This window comes from Enoplosus armatus, chromosome 6 (genome assembly GCF_043641665.1).
Source record: "Enoplosus armatus isolate fEnoArm2 chromosome 6, fEnoArm2.hap1, whole genome shotgun sequence".
NCBI classification, from domain to species: Eukaryota; Metazoa; Chordata; class Actinopteri; order Centrarchiformes; family Enoplosidae; genus Enoplosus; species Enoplosus armatus.
This window is the reverse complement of record NC_092185.1, coordinates 27,278,256-27,295,153: the sequence shown is the minus strand read 5'-3', so window position 1 is coordinate 27,295,153 and position 16,898 is coordinate 27,278,256. Positions and strand designations below refer to the sequence as shown.

General features: G+C 41.0%; 1 protein-coding gene across 1 annotated transcript in view; it reads right to left on the bottom strand.

The window, feature by feature from the left end:
• The window catches only part of LOC139286366 (A-kinase anchor protein 13-like), a 77,677-nt gene extending 74,608 nt beyond the window's left edge, over window positions 1-3,069 (bottom strand). Inside the window, exon 1 of the mRNA XM_070907121.1 lies at window positions 3,037-3,069. Within this exon, the coding sequence (XP_070763222.1) occupies window positions 3,037-3,069 (33 nt within the window). The remainder of the gene's footprint in view (window positions 1-3,036) is intronic.
• Window positions 3,070-16,898: the final 13,829 nt, after the last annotated feature.

Below are 16,898 nucleotides of genomic sequence, written 5' to 3'. Positions count from 1 at the left end.
TTCTGACACTCAGAGGGAGGAGTTGAACAGTTTGATGGCCACAGGCAGGAATGGTTTCCTGTGGCACTCTTGTTCTGCCTTCTCTGTGTGTGTGCCAGGCCCTGCATTTTGATTGCTCCCTGGTAGTAAACTTGAGGGTTTCACATTGATCTAAAGTAAGCTTATTTTTAAGTCTCTTGTTTATAATACCCCATGTCTTATATAGCTGGGTTTTATGTCCTTGCCGCTGGCTAGGCAGTACGTCGGCCCGTAATAAAGAAAAATAATTTGGCAAATCTCTGTATTCAAGGTCCTGGACATGAAAGCAAAGTACAAAATTGTATGTGTCAAGAGATTTGTATGCGTTGAGGGTTTTTTTTCGAATGGATGCTGGGTTTTTCCACAAGGTATACGAAGATGTCAGGCCACTGTAACCCCGACCATTTAGTTGGATCATTGACCCATTGACCCGACAGTGAGTATGAGTCAGGAAACCTCACCCCATTACTAAGGGTTAGCTTATTAATGTAAAACAACCTGTCTTCTGCTGGCAAACCATTCAAATAATGGGAGAAGGCATGATCCATATTCATGTTGTAAATCTGATTTTGGCACTCGCACTAAACACCGCTATTGTTGAACAGTCACTTTCTGCCACCAGTTCCGCTCTGCCCACAAAACACATCATCGCTGTGTACAAACAAAACAAGGTCTATATTCAGTAATTAAAATTTCAGTTTGACTTAAATTTTTCATTTTATTTTCCAGACATTTGTAATATTACATATGTGAAAATGACTTTCCTTAAAACACCTAAGCACTGGGGCTGCTAGTGTTTTACCAGGAAAAGCCTGAAAATAACATATTTCATGTCAGCTGAAGATGAAAATGCCTTGTTGATGACAGAGTTCGACCTGCAGTAACCCCTTCCCCGCCAGTTCCATCACCTGACCTTCCCCACCTGCACTGTTTCCTATTTCCCTCATCAGCCTTGCATTATTTATGCCAGCCCATTTCCACTCATTCCCTGCCATGCTGTCTCGAATGCTTACGTTTTAGCCACTTCTGATTCCCTGCCTGACTCCCTTTTGGGTATGTTTGCCTGTTCTACCTTTCTGCCTGGTTTTGACCACAATAAACGTTCATCTTCACCTGCCTGTCGCAGAAGGTTGAGAAAACACCCTTGCATTTAAGGGTTGAAAGACATGAACAGAGCCTTTAGAGTGTGTATTTATGCCCCTCCCCTCTGTGAAACATGACACAACACACACACTTCTTGCTGAACATGCAGTTAAAAGCCTGTTAACAACCACACCCACACAAACACAGACTAACAATAGCACACAGGAATGTTTCAGATCACTCTCACTCACGCAAAACACACACACAGGCCTGATACAATGAACAAGGATGTCCACACACATCACTGCTGTTAAACTCAGTGAGACAGAGACAGGCATGGGTCAAACTTCCTGCTTGAGCACATACTGATGCCTGGCTGCTTCTGAGGCTGCCACTGAATGGCACATACTTGTTATTCAGCGCAGGTGCTCTTCAGGGGAAGATGAGGACATTGTGCACATAACTGACATATTTGGTATATAACATGCTAAAATTACCAATTCAGAAGTAGGACTAAATGTTGAGAACTGGTTCTGAAGTGGAACCTTTTCTAACATTATAAAAACATTTGTTTCTTCTTCACGTGTTAAGAAACAGCCTTTTTGATACAGCTTACCTGAAGGCAAAGTTTGGACCTTATGTGCTCCCAGCTATATCACCATTAAAGTGAGTCAGTGCACACATATTCTGTTATAGAAAATATATTACACATGTATAAAATAAAAAAAAAAATGGGGTAAACTAAAGCCAGCACTAAAACATGGAGCTAGGCTTAACTAGAATAGTGATGCAATGTAAATGTAAGCACTGCAAGGCAGGATGTTGATGCCTTTCCTGCAGTATGATATATGATTGGGTCTGTTCTCTGAGATTCCAAGGCTTAATAAGACCAAGAAAAAAAATATTGTTTTTTCTCTTCTTCAAGCTAAACATACAATATCCAGAAAAACCCTCCATCTATCAGTGGTTTAAAAACCTCTCTCAAAGTCTTAACCTTTGCTATCAAATTTTATAAAATATGGGGGAAATTCCTACATTTTTTGGAAAATAACTAGGTTCGACCTTGACAAGTTAGTTTGAAAGATGTGACATACAGTAAAGCTTCTTTTGTATACCAGCTTTGTAACTCACTGTTAAGACTCAATAACCATTTTATATGTAATAGGACTCTTATATCCATGGGGTGGGATGAGGGTGACTGGGATACATCTGTTTATGGCTTGATGAAACAAAATAACAATAAATATAATTGTCAAAGAAAAATCTGCCTGTTTTCCAACGTCACCTCGCCTCCTGAGCTGTCTAAGGTTTATCTATTGTATAATTTCCCCCCGGGGATCAATAAAGTATTTCTGATTCTGATTCTGATCTGGACCCCCCCCCTAGCCCTGAGCTAAGAAAGCTTTCACACTGGCACAATCCTGGCTTGCTAAGCCCGCTCCAGAGCAGCCATGAGTTTGGGGGGTTATCCCCTGAAAAGTCACACACTGTTACAGAAAGATGATAAAAGCATTTGAAAAAAAGTAATATCTGATCCCCAGAAAGTGAACATGGTCATTTTTTAGCAATAGTCACTTCACTGTGTTCATGTACAGTTTAGTTCTGTATCTCTGCTCTGTAGTTTACTTCTTTACTTCTATTTAGTTCTGTATCTCTGCTCTGTAGTTTACTTTTTTTGAAAAAAAGTAATATCTGATCCCCAGAAAGTGAACATGGTCATTTTTTAGCAATAGTCCTTCACTGTGTTCATGTACAGTTTAGTTCTGTATCTCTGCTCTGTAGTTACAACAGAAAGTAAATCCTGAAATAAATAGCACACACAGAGGGGCAGAGGAGGACTGCATCTAAATTGAAAACGCAGCAGTGCAGCTAAATATCACCAACTTTAACTACAATGACCCATGATGATACTGTGTGATAATGATAGATACTTACATAGAGTGGAGCTTGTTGGGGATTCAGTTTCATGGCGCTGGACTCTAGAAGAAAAGACACAGGGAAAGAGATATGAGCATTCAATCTACACGAGATGGTCAAAACTAACTAACGTAGCAGTGCTGGCTGGGATAGAATGACTGGAGCAAGAAAACAGGGACTCGAGGAAGGGAAATACTAAATACAATGAATTAAATAACCCAATCAATTCTATTAATTTATTCACACACTCAATATAAAGCACATAAAAGGACAATTCCACATAAACAACAAACTGCAGCAGCAGCAACAGCAGCAACATTTGACAGGCACTGATGAAAGGAGGCTGTCTGAATCCCCCGACACAGTTTCATACTGAAACTAGAAACACATCTGCTTGTTTTACTGGTGTCAGTGTAGCCAAACCTTTAAATGTGGCTGTGTGTGTCCACACTAAACAGTCTCATTTTAAAAACATTGTTTACATGTGAAAACGAGGTGTCTTCATTGTTTTCATAAGTCTGCACAGAAATGGGAAAATGGTTCAAATCTCTTCTTCGTCGTCCTCTTTTCAGTGGGCAAATTGAACCACCAAACTGCTGATCACAGCCAGCGTCTGGTCAGCAGTGAGACAGGCACAGCTGGTTACTGTGTGTTAGACCAGTTCGGTCTCCTCCTGCACTCTGTGGTCACCCTCACTATGTTTAATGCAGCTGAATTCACCATATAGTTGTACTCATTTACAGACTTTTCTGTTGTCAGAGGATGAAACATAAATACTACATTACCCAGCAGTCATTCTCAAACAGCTCTGGTATTGATCATATCATGAACTGTGATTGGCTATATCAGCATTAAAATAGGAGATCACAGAAAGGACTAAAATTGTCCCCATAACTGCCCGACTGACCCCCGTACACACTGAAACACCAAGCCAGTAAGATTTATCCACTCTGGAGAGTGCTCTGTTTCTAGCTGAGAGCAATGTGAGCACCCCGTTGGTGTGGATGGAGGACTGAAACTGAGAGAAAAAGATCAGGGGAATAACACCACACAAATAAGTGCCCCTACAGCCACACTGGTGTTTCACTCATTCTGACTAATTAGACCTCTGCACAGGTTGAAGTATAGGTAGAGGCAGGGATACACATGACATTAAAATCTGAGCACTAATAAGAAGGAATAAGGTGGAAGTTGTCACACGGGAAAGTGACAAACAGGCGGACACACAGTTATATTGAAGGTTGTAGTGATGAAAAGAAACATGCAAATGTAGACTTTTATATGACAAAAACCTGATACTACAGCTTAAACAAACATGAAGCAAGCAGGCTTTTATTAAGAAACATATTGTCTGATTAATGAACTTGTCTTTTTTTTGGTTTGTTAAGAGATTTAAGTGTGTGTGTTTGGGTGCATTTAACTTTACAACTTGACTGTGGTCAGCTTTATTTTTCTGTTTATGTCAAATGAAAACACAATCTTTAGTTAGAGATTGTCCAGTAGTCCAGGAGTTATTACCCTAGAGAGATGTCAGGTCAGTTCATGTCAATACGTGTGCTGATTCATTGCTTAGTACAGTTTGAAGTGGAATCACAGTCAGTGCAGGGTGAGACACAGCATCTCATGCACATGAAATCAGCAGCGAGTATGACTGGCTCACTGTTCAAAGCACATTCTAATGACAGACATGTCAAAAAGACACAGGGCCAGGGTCACCACCCAGCTCTTCTACATGCCGTGATGTGGTTGGCCCATTCATGCACAGGAAACAGGAAGTCAGAGGAAAACAGAGGGGCCTTACAAGTCCTCCTCACACACTCAAAGGAGAAAACAAGCCCTCCTCACACACACAGTCTGACTTTGTCTGATAGAGGCAGACAAAGACAGACACATGCCTGTTAGAGCTGCTCATACAGTCAACGTGGTGTATTTACTCAGTTGTAATGTCTGCTGGTATCTGATTGAAGAAAACCTTTGTCACTTTGTATGTTATAACAGTGAGATCTTTGCAGCCATGACATCAAGCCAAGACTTCTGTTCACTGTGTGAGTGTATATCAACTGTACTGAGGGCTGTGAAGCACGACACCCACCTGCACCTACCCACACGGTTGTTATTACTTAATAGTAATTTCACAATGTTTGAAAGAGTTAACGGAGGTTTAATAGTCAAACTTAGTTTCCATGTCACTGAGCTTAAATCTGATCTTGAAGGAGAGAGAGCATACAGTAGTAAAATGTTACACATAGAGATGTAAAGTAATGGTAATGATAGTGGTAATAATATCAATATGAATAATAAGACTAATAATAATTGTAGCATAGCCTGGTGCAAATATACTGTATATAGCAGAGACACTAAGGGACAGCTCCCGCGGTGGAAACAGTATTGCCAAATCTCTACCGGTGGACACATTTCTACAGTCACATCGCCCAAACCCTACCTGACACTGCTGAACTTTGAGGGAATGGGGAGAACTGGATCTGGAACCGAATGATGGAGGAAGCTATCATATTTGCTGTGTCGCATCATTTAATTCTGCTCTGCTGGAGTATAAACTGCTCCACAAAAGGAGTGGATGGTACAAATGAATGAACTGTGTGAACTTATTGTCAGGCTGGCACCACATATTTCCCAGGAACACACTAGTGAATTTTGCTGTGCCACTTTCCGGTTTGACCAGCCACTGAGGTCATGTCATATGTCCCACCTTTGTGACTTGACAAGTGCTACCTCAAAGTAGCTTTTAACAGAAGAGTTGCATGTAATGAATACTCACTCTATGAATGGCTGATGACACATTTGGTCTTGAAATACAGACTTGGAAGGAGGCAGCTTGTGAACAGAGACTTAACTTCAGGAGGCTCAGTCATCAAAGTACATTAAGCATGAGCCATTAAGATGACTAAAGTTTACAGCAGCAGATCCTCTTGTCCTTCTGTCTGTCTGGCTGTAGAGCTAATCCTCACCCCTCAGTGAAATGCATGAATGCGTGTGTGTGTACACATCTGTGCATGTGCCTGCTACTTAGCCCACCCACCCTCTCATCCCACAGCAGGGGTTCATTTGAGAGCAATCTGTTTCCAAAGCCCCCTTCTAGTGTCAGTTTCTACAGAACACAGACACACTCACCAAGGGTAGTAAACAAAGCAGTCACAGCTTACAGTGGCTCTGTCAAATGTTGTCAGAGAGAGACACAGACAAGTGACATGAAAGAAAAAAAAGCAATAGATGCATACAGGTCATGAAGGTTCCCTGAATGGTTTGATGGGATGAACATGATGTGAATAATATGTTGTGGCCTTTACAGACACATACAGCAGACAGCATAAATAGATTCATCCCCTCTGCCTCTAAATCCAGAGCTGGCAGTAAAGAGACCCTTCTGAACTTGGTGTGCAAGTCAGAGAGAAAAAACGTTTCATCATGTCTTTTTATAAACCAGGCTTCAGCTGGTCTAAATATAGGAAGGAGGGGTTCATAGAAGAACAATCTGATGCAGAAGCAATACAGGAGAGGTGGCTGCAGGTTTTATAATACACACTGAAATCACTTGGACACAGCTCATAAAACACTCTCAGAGATGTTAGCTGTTCTGAAAATGTGTCAAAACACCTTCATGATTACTTTCCTGACTTCTCAGCCTCTTGAGTTTGGAATTTTCCACTTAGAAAGTAAGAAAAGAGCGAGAGAGAAAGAGCGAGACAAAACAAAGAGTTTCAGATTCTTTCCTCACAGACATGACGTCATGTGAGGCCTCATATGATCAAGTAAAGGATTCAGAGAACAGAAATTAGCATGTCTTTGGATGTGATTTTCTTTGCAATTTTCATTTTCAACTAGAGCCCAAGTTCAGCAGCTGGCCAATAATCAGTCAATAATGGGTGATCACAGATAATCTCTGTATTTGCAAATATGCAAAACGACATTACAGCAATACATATTCTATTGGCAGCATTTTATATTTTATATCTGACTTAAATTTTTCTCAAATCAAGTTCAATGGATAAGGCTGGTGATATTCTATATTTTAATTTGTCAACAAATTACATGTTTAGACTCAAACCAGCACTGAATGTATCTACTAACAAGTATTGTGTGTGTGTATAATATATAATAGGCAAACTTCAATGACAATTCTCAAGTATCTTATCGGCACAGGCTTCAACACTCCAGCATTGGTCAGGCTCTGTTTAAATCTGACCTAAAACCAAGATCACATTCTGGCAGCAATCAGATGTCTGAGACTAGCAGAATGCACTGGGCACATGAAGGTAAAGGCTGAGAGTTAAGACATCCAGGTAACTATCTACAAGTGCTGGTGTGAAGAAATATTCATACAGAGACACTCCAGACACCATCAGGGCCTGGATGTTATAAATAGGTCATTAGCCCTGTTCCATCATGAAAGGCATGACCCCAGAACCAACTTAAACCAACTAAACTCTGCCCCGTTACAGGAAGCTGCTGGAATCATTACCACACATGGACAGACTACAGACCAGACCATCTGAACTGTGTGTGTGTGTGTGTCTGAATGTACAGTGTGACTGTTATTATGTGTGCATCTGCATGTGGAAGCTAAGCAGACTCCAGGGCAGCCAGTGTGTGATGATAACAGGTCGGCCACTTAAGATGGCAGCGTCTATCACCTGTGCTGAGAGACAGAAGCTTGAGATAGCTTGGAGGAGGAGGAGGAGGAGGAGGAGGAGGAGAATTAGAGAGCAGGCTGAAATTTAACATCAGTCGATATCGACTTTTCAAACTTATGTACTCAGGAGTTCCGACTTCAAATTCAACCCAGTATGCACACATGAGAACAGAACGGCGCAGTGCGATTCCTGTGTAGTTGGGACGGGGTATAGGGGTGGAGGAGGTCTGAAAGGTATTAGAGGTCAAGGGTATGGAGGGATCTGTAGGTGAGAAGGAGGAGCAGCTAGTAGCGGCTAATGTAGCCTGAAGCCTCTAGCCTGCAGCAGAGATGAGTGCAGATCTCTGGTCAGCTCACTTCTTTCTTACTCCACACCAACAGATTGTTTTCATTTTCAAACTTGCAGTCTTCAACCGACACTGACTCAAGTGACATCACTTGAGGACATTTATCAGACTTAACACAGCTCTCTCTGAGACACTAAAGGCTTTATACTACTTGTTTCACATATGCAGTAAAACTCCTCAACACCTGGAAACACCTGCTGAGGTGGGAAATTAAATGTACCTTTAGCAAAAACAATTTGGCATCAACAATATTAGGTTTAAACTCTGAGACCAAAGTTTATCTTTCAAAAGGAATTCTATCTTGTGTTTTGACTGCTCTAATATTTTTTTTTATATTAACAATGGATCAATTGGCTTTGGCTTTACCACTGCATGGTATGAGATAGTTTATAAACTTAATTTGGATTGATTACTTAAGGTGTCTTTGTAGTCTAGTGGTTAACATGCATACCATGCATCCCCAACATCTGGCCAGGGACCTTTCAATTCAATTGTATTTATATAGCGCCAAATCACAACAAAAGTAATCTCATGACACTTTACAAATAGAGCAGGTCTAGACCGTCTCTGTAATATTATTACAGAGACCCAATAGTTCCCACCATGAGCAAGCACTATGGCGACAGTGGCAAGGAAAAACTTCTTTTAAGAGGCAGAAACCTCGAGCAGAACCAGACTCTAGGTGGGCGGTCACCTGCTTTGACTGGTTGTGTTTGACCTTTGCTGTGCCATCCAAAATGACTGCTGCTCTGGAGTTATCGTTGACATATTGGAAATGAGGCTTGTGCATGGGCACCCAGCTCCGCAATAATTGAGATTTATAAAATAGAACCATGTGTATACATAGCTTTATAAAACCCTGCATAGGGTTGGGCTACAGCAACAGTTGTTTAAGAGCAGCGTGGCCCCTTTAAGGACTGTCTCTCAGTGCGTAGAGAGAGACGGTGGCTGGGCTCAGATCAGACAAGCTGTCAGAGCAGAGGGAAAGGCTAGAAGTGAAGTTGTCTAGTGGCAGTAAATGTACAGTTTAGGTTGCAGTTTCCCATGAATAAGTTCCCGTGTCTTGCTTCCCAGCTGCTGGGTAACAGTGAAGGGGGTTAGCAGTAGTCAGCATCAACTTTGGCCCGGAGGAAAATAAATCTTCCCTGCAGCAGGAACAATTAACACTATGATAAAGTTACCTCTTAAAGCAGATCATCTGATTATAATAAAATAAATAAATACTGGTCATACTGATAAACTAATCTTCACTCGCGAAGCTTTTATTGCACTTTCAGTAACAAGACTTTATTCGCCAAACGGGGGGTTTAAATCACGATGTTACGGCCCAAACCTAATCTTTGTGTGTTTTATATAGTGGGCCACTGGACTCTCTAATAACAACTTTTTAGTACCAAAGTATTTGTTTGTAGATGAGTGAGATAACATACACACAGTGCTGCCCAACTGCAACAGACATAAACAAAGGCTGCTTAGCCACATTTGTGCATGCAAAAAGCGCACGCGCGCACACACACACACACACACACACACACACACACACACACACACACACACACACTTGGTTGTGGTGAGAGGAGCAGAGAAGGGGCTATGTTTCCACAACTTGTTGTAATTATGTGTTATACAACTGAATGCTGACTCTGGCTGTTCTTTTACAGAGAAGTACAGCGAGCGGCTGGAGACTAACTCAGCTGGCCAGAAGTTATGTCTGGTATGGAAGGAATGAGACGGAGACGAGGAAGGAGACAGAAAGAGAAAGGGAGAGGGAGAGAGAGAGAGAGATACAGAGTAGACAGAAGGAGCAGAGGGAGACGAAGGGAGACAGAGAGGCGCAGCAGCTGCTAATCCAAACCAACCTCCTGCTTTCAGCTGTGGCCTTCTACTCTGCTGCACTCAGAGCTGCAGTGTCACTCACTTCCACTGGCTGCACACATGAAGTGGCAGTAGGCTCGGGCCTTATCACAACAAGCCACTGCAGCTACAGGCATGGTCAAACTGCTGCTGCTCTACAGAGCTGGTCGCAGTAAAGACCTTGTCCTGCATTGAACCTGCATTTGTATAGCATTGAAGCTTACCTTCTAAAACCCTCACTGTCAAAGATGTCATTACAATGTACTGTACCTTGATTTTCTGTCCATGTTGTTTTCAGTTGTGTTTTCTGTTATAGTTGTGTAGATAAGGGCCTCAATATAATTGCGTGGCATCACACAGACGCCTTTCCCGTGCAGCCAAAACAGAGTTCAATAGAAGAAAAATGTGTCAGCAGTGGCATGTCAAATATCAGAGATAAACACCAGAATTACAGAGAGGGGGATTCTTTGTGCCAGTCTTTGTGCAGTGATATCAACAATCAGAGGGTGAAATTCATTCTAAAAGACAATTACATTCATTTCTTCTCCAACGATAGCATCAAAAGACGACAGACAAGAATAAAACTAAAGCAGAAACATACCACTCCACACGGACAGTAAGCCATAAATGGATTTAGAGACAGCCTTAATCAACTGTTTGGTGGAAGAAACAGAGTATCTATCTCTCTATCTATATATATATGTATATATATAGTGTTTAGACCTAGCAATGAAAAGAACAATGACGAAGAAGCACAGTTTCACTGCATGTCTTCAGCAACACGAAAACCAGCCACTCTGATGCAACGTTACAGACAATTGTGGACATTTATAGCAAGTAGTTTGTTAGTCATTAATGCATCACACATGTACCTGGAAACCATCATCAGCTATTATGAACAATGGATTACCTCCAGTCTTAGTGGCCGTTCACACATACAGACTCAAAGCTGGGACAGTGACAGGCTGCTATTCATTGTGAATGGGACCTGGCGTCCATTAAGCTACAGAGGTTTGAGTGCCCAGCGGCACTACAGGGGAAAGGTAAGAAAAAATGTACTTCATGCAAATATCCCCTTACGCAATGCAAGCGACAACCAGGAGAGTGCTAGTTTTAAGTGGAGTTGTTTACTACTTACAGAATACTGGATCCCAATGCTGATCAGTCTGCCTGCTCGATTGTTATTGTTAAAACTGCGTACCGCGTTAAAAAAAGACCACAAACACAGCTAATCTGTGTCAGAAAACACAGGAGCAGATGAGGTTTTCCTAGTTCAACTTTCCCACCACTCCATGATTTAATGTTAGAGTACAACTGTAGAGTCTCATATGCTGTAGGTGTGATACAGCATTAAAAACACTTCTCTCTACATATCTTCCTGCAGTGTGTGAGGCAGTAGCAGCTTTTGTGATTCAGAGCTGTCAGAATAGGTTTGTTAACAGACAAAGGAGAAATAATCTCTTTCTCTCTCTGTCTCTCTCTTTAAAATGCAACAAGCAGTCACAACTTTATCTATTATTTTTCTTTCTATGGTGTCAAATCCAAAGTGCTCCCACACATGACTTCTCACATACTTTGGTGTTATGATTTATTCACTAGTAGTAACCACTAGTAACTTCGTGAATCAACCAAAATCAATACATTAAGTTAATTAAATGTTGAGTTTTAATGTTGTTGCTGTTGTAAATAGCTGACAATCAGACCACCACATGCTGATCAGTACATTCCTGATGGAAGGCCGTTGGTGTACTGGACATTTTCCAGTGGCTGTTCCACTTGGTGGTTACGCTGAGCATGTGGCAGTTTAAATGTGTGTGAATGTGGAGCAGAGCAGTGATAAGATGTACTCCTGTGGAAGTGAAACAGTTATTACCTAATGAAGACCACTGAAGAGAACAACCTTATCTGCTCTGTACAGACAGCTAACACTGGATCGAATCAATGTTTTACTCAGCACTTTTCCACATGATGGATGGAATTATATTTGTGCCAAAAAACATGCCACAAAAAGTGTTGTAAAGTATATTTAGTAGTAGACCATGTGACTGCTGACTGAGACTGGTGGCCCTCAGCTGACCACAGACACTGTGGGATGGATTACTAAATGATGGATCACCCTTGCTATGTCCAGACCATAGACTGTATCTAAAGATGGACAACGTGTCTCCACTTCCTCCCATTGTACAAAAATGAAGCCAAAATATCCCAGATACGGCCACTGCCATCTTGCGCTGGCGAAGTAATTTGGAGCCAGAGGTATCAAGGTCCCGCCCATACATCCGCCCGACCCAATCACGAGCACACCACAGTCTGATCTCAGCAGTCAATCATGACGTTTCACCCCGTTTTTATATCAGAAAAACGAAGACTTGAACAAACATCAGCGTGATAAGAACTATCTGAAATGACAGAACCCATCTTTGGGAAAAATTATTTGGCACATTGCTAGAGGCATCTATAGCTGCATTGCCATTAACCTGTTTTTGTGTCACAACAACCTCAACCTGAATCTTTCCTCATGAGAGAAGTGACTTTTCTGTGATGTACAGAGCAACAGCAACTGGCACAGCCACTTGTTTCAACTAGATGGACTGCACACCAACCAAAGATTTGCAGTTGATCCTGAGGCACCAACATTTACCGTTGATGTCTAACATAGTTCAAACATTTTCTGCTGTCAAAATGGAAATATCTCTATGAGACATTTCTATGTCTTATACTTAACCTGTCATCCACTACAATAAGAAACAAACCCCACCACGAGATGGACGTGCTGCTGTATACAGCCAGACCAGTAGAACCAGTCTTAGGTTTTGAGAGCATGGCTTAAGTGCAGAAAACATAACTGTTGATATACATTATTTTTAACAGCATGCACTGTAGTAGCTACCCATTTAGCTAGGAATATGAACCTAACTTCATGCTTTAGATTTAGATTCAGAAGATCCATACAAGTTACCATTATTGATTTGCATTAGTGCTGACATGATTACTTGATTAATCGATTTAGTTGATCTACAGAAACTGAACCACTAACCATTTTAGCCATTTAAACAAAAACAGACAAAAATGTGCAGGTTCCAGAGAATTTCCTGTTTCTCTGTTTAATATAATTGTAAGTGGAATATCTGTTTGAACAAAAAAGGCACTTAGCCACACCCCCAGCAAGTCATCTGCTCCAATCACAGCACACCCACCAAGTACAGGGACGCTCATCCGCTCAGTCTGTCTAAGGTATTGGACCGCTCTGTTCAGGACTACTCAGTAGTGGAATCCCAGAATAAAAATATAAAGCTGAAATGAGCATAATAAGAGATCTTTAATCAAAACAATAATAATCAACTTTTTATTTATTGATAATAAAAATAACAGCTAGTTGCAAACCTAATTTGCATATCCATTTGTAGGCAGCATTGGTTTGCTGGTGGAAAACAATATAGTTCAATTCAAATTTGAAGTACAGTACAAGTTCTAGCAGAGTTTTGACTAACTCACTGTGCAGTTCCTCTCTTCTCTCAGGTGTTTACCTCTGATACGTTGGGTTGCCAGGGTGTGTGGTATGCATTTATTGTAATAAAAGCATGGGAGCCACTGCTCCGGACAAAGTCATGCTCACATGTGACCTCCACAGTCAGGCTTTAGCTGCCACTCAACCACAACAGCGTTTATACTAAGAGAAAGAGTGTTTACAGTTGATACAGTGATATGCCAGGCAATTACTGTTGCAAATATAATTACACACACACACACACACACCAAATTCCACAGGGATGTGATTAGTGGCATCCCTGTAGGATATGACTCATCAGATCTCCCAGCAGCCTTGTGAGGCCACGTAATTCTCACTGTGATTAAAGATAGCACTGACGAACACAGTGACGTCTCACCAAGAATATTTATGCACCTAGCTAACATCATGGAGCAAAAGCGGAAGTGTCGGGCTCTGTCAAACAAACTCTTTTTCACTGTGGATTTTTACATGACGTTTTTATCTTCAGTAGATTCTGCCTGTGAGTGTGAAGTCTAACACACATATCACATGTCAAAGGAAACAAAGTCTCTGTGTACTGGCAGCAGCTGTGCCAGCTGTAAATGCACAGCACAGACTGCTCTTGCTAAACATGAAAACACACAAATGAACTTAACTTGATGTGCATAGTTGGAGGTGTTTTCTCATAGAAATATTTGCAGACTTAAAGGGGCATATTGTTTCTTGTTCACACAGTAATCATCCATTGACCACTGTGTTTTTTTGGGATTCCGTATGGATTTGGCCAGTCCCTCTGCAGGGATTTTCTTCAGGTGCTCTGGTTTGTAGACACCCAGTCTAAGTGGAACCGCTGCAGGTGTGAATGTGACTAGCAGCCTTGTCCAGGCTGTGCCCTGCCCCTGGCCCAGTGAGCTTGGGTGGGCTGCAGCCCCCCAGGACCCTGAACAGGATAAGGGAGTATAGAAAGGAGATGGGAGGATGGATGATAGTGTTTCTCATTGTAGAGCGATGGAGCTTTAGCCCAATCATTACTATAAGGAGAGAAGCCCTGAAAGTGGTAATATTACAGCTACTCAAAACTTAAGTCTTTGTAATATTCATATCTACAGTATAATAGAATTCATGTAAAAAAAAACAAAAAAACGCTTTCATTCACTGCTCATCTTTTCATCACAATTACATGTATCTTATAGAAAGATCCTGGTCCTGATGATTAATCTAAGTTAATAATTTTATTGATCATTTCTATATTAACTGACCATGTATAAAAGTAGGGAGGTGCAGTGTTACAGCAATGATAGTTCTTGCAACACTAATTTGTTTATCAGTGACAGTGAGCAGACTGTGTCCAACTTAATACTTGTTTTTGTACAAGAATGGGTAAGGCTTCTGCTTGTGTAAGCTGTGCATTCTTATTAGTTTTAATCTGTTGAAAGGCTGAATTTACTTGTATTTACTTGATTCATGATACACATATGCTATTTTCTTTGGTTATGCGGTATAAATAACCCCTGTCAATTATACTGAACAATGTATTACTTTTTATTACCAGAACAAGTTGTCATATCTGTGCTGAGTGCTTAGACATGTTGAGAAAGAATTTCGCCCTTGAACATGGCTCAGTGTGTTACAGTTAAGGGGGCAATGACAGATGTATGGAGCATTTTAAGCCTGTATAGAAATAAGTATAGGACCTGATAACAATTATGGGTTTTTGAAGGTTATTTTTGGACTGAAGCTGCTCATTTTTCTGTGCCAATATTTTGATTTAACACATATTTTAATGTTTTAACTCAATATTTTAACAATATTCAAACAAGACTAAACATCTGCTGCCCTACTAGCTGCCTGTAGATTCCTTCATTATTCACTGATTATTGCGTGCGCAATTATTAGGCAAGTGAGTATCTTGACCTTATTGTCATTTTCATGCATATTTTCCAACTCCAAGCTATATAAACTTGAATGCTAATTGGATTTAAGCATTATCAGGTGATGTCTATTTGTGTAATGAGGGAGGGTGTGGCCTAAAGTGATCAACACCCTATATCAAGGTGTGCATAATTATTAGGCAGCTTCTTTACCTCAGACAAAATGGGCCAAAAAAGAGATTTAACAGACTCTGAAAAGTCAAAAATTGTAAAATGCCTTTCAGAGGGATGCAGCATTCTTGAAGTAGCTAAGCTATTGAGGCGTGATCACCAAACAATCAAACGTTTTGTTGCAAATAGTCAACAGGGTCGCGAGAAACGTGTGTAGAAATAAAGACGCAAATTAACTGCTAAAGACTTGAGAAGAATTAAACGTGAAGCTACCAGGAACCTATTAATCTCCCAGTGCTGCCATATTCCAGAAATGCAACCTACCTGGAGTGTCCAGAAGTACAAGGTGTTCGGTGCTCAGATACATGGCCCAGGTAAGGAAGGCTGAAACACGACCACCACTGAACAAGACCCATAAGTTGAAACGTCAAGACTTGGCCAAGAGATATCTGAAGACAGATTTTTCAAAGGTTTTATGGACGGATGAAATGAGAGTGACTCTTGACGGACCAGATGGATGGGCCTGTGGCTGGATCACTAATGGGCACAGAGCTCCACTTCGAGTCAGACGCCAGCAAGGTGGAGGTGGGGTACTGGTATGGGCTGCTATTATTAAGGAAGAGCTAGTTGGACCTTTTCAGGTTGAAGAAGGACTTAAAATCAACTCCCAAACCTACTGCCAGTTTTTAGAAGATACTTTCTTCAAGCAGTGGTACAGGAAAAAGTCTACATCATTCAAGAAGGCCATGATTTTTATGCAGGACAATGCTCCATCACATGCATCCAAGTATTCCACTGCTCATGACAGTTATTGAAAAGAAGGGTGGCTATGTTGGTCACTGAATATTTGTTGAAATGTGTTTATTTGTAAATTTTGAGTTGTTTATTTGTTATTCTTACTCCAATATATGAAAATAAACAAGTGAGATGGGAAATGTTTAGTTTTTCATTTAGTTGCCTAATAATTGTGCACACATAGATATTCTCCTGAGAAAGCCAAAACTCACTTTTCCTTTGTTAAATACTCAGGTTTCAGGTTTATTAACATTTTGGACTGACTGGAGAGCCCTGTATTTGTTCAAAAATAAAATTAATCCTCAGGAATACAACTTGCCTAATAATTGTGCACGCAGTGTAGTAGTAACCAGTAGTGGGCTAATACGTAAAGTTTGTCACTCGCAGGAAGGCCTAGCCTGGTTCCAGACCTCTGAATTGCTGCCCATATCTCAGCTGTTTTCAGTGATTCAAAGAGGACTGCTACTGTTCTGACTGACGGCTGTTTCAACCAATCAGAGCTTTGAGGACCTCATCTTCCTCTATCAGAACCAGAAAAATAGTAGGGAAAAGTGGGGACAATTGTGGATAACATGGATGGAGCTGACAAAACAGGTGATATAAATGGGCAGTTTGGTCCTGAGGTTGAGGTTGGAGGAAATGTATCATCAATAAATGTCATGGCAAACTGTAAGATTTTGATATTTATAATAAAATATTTT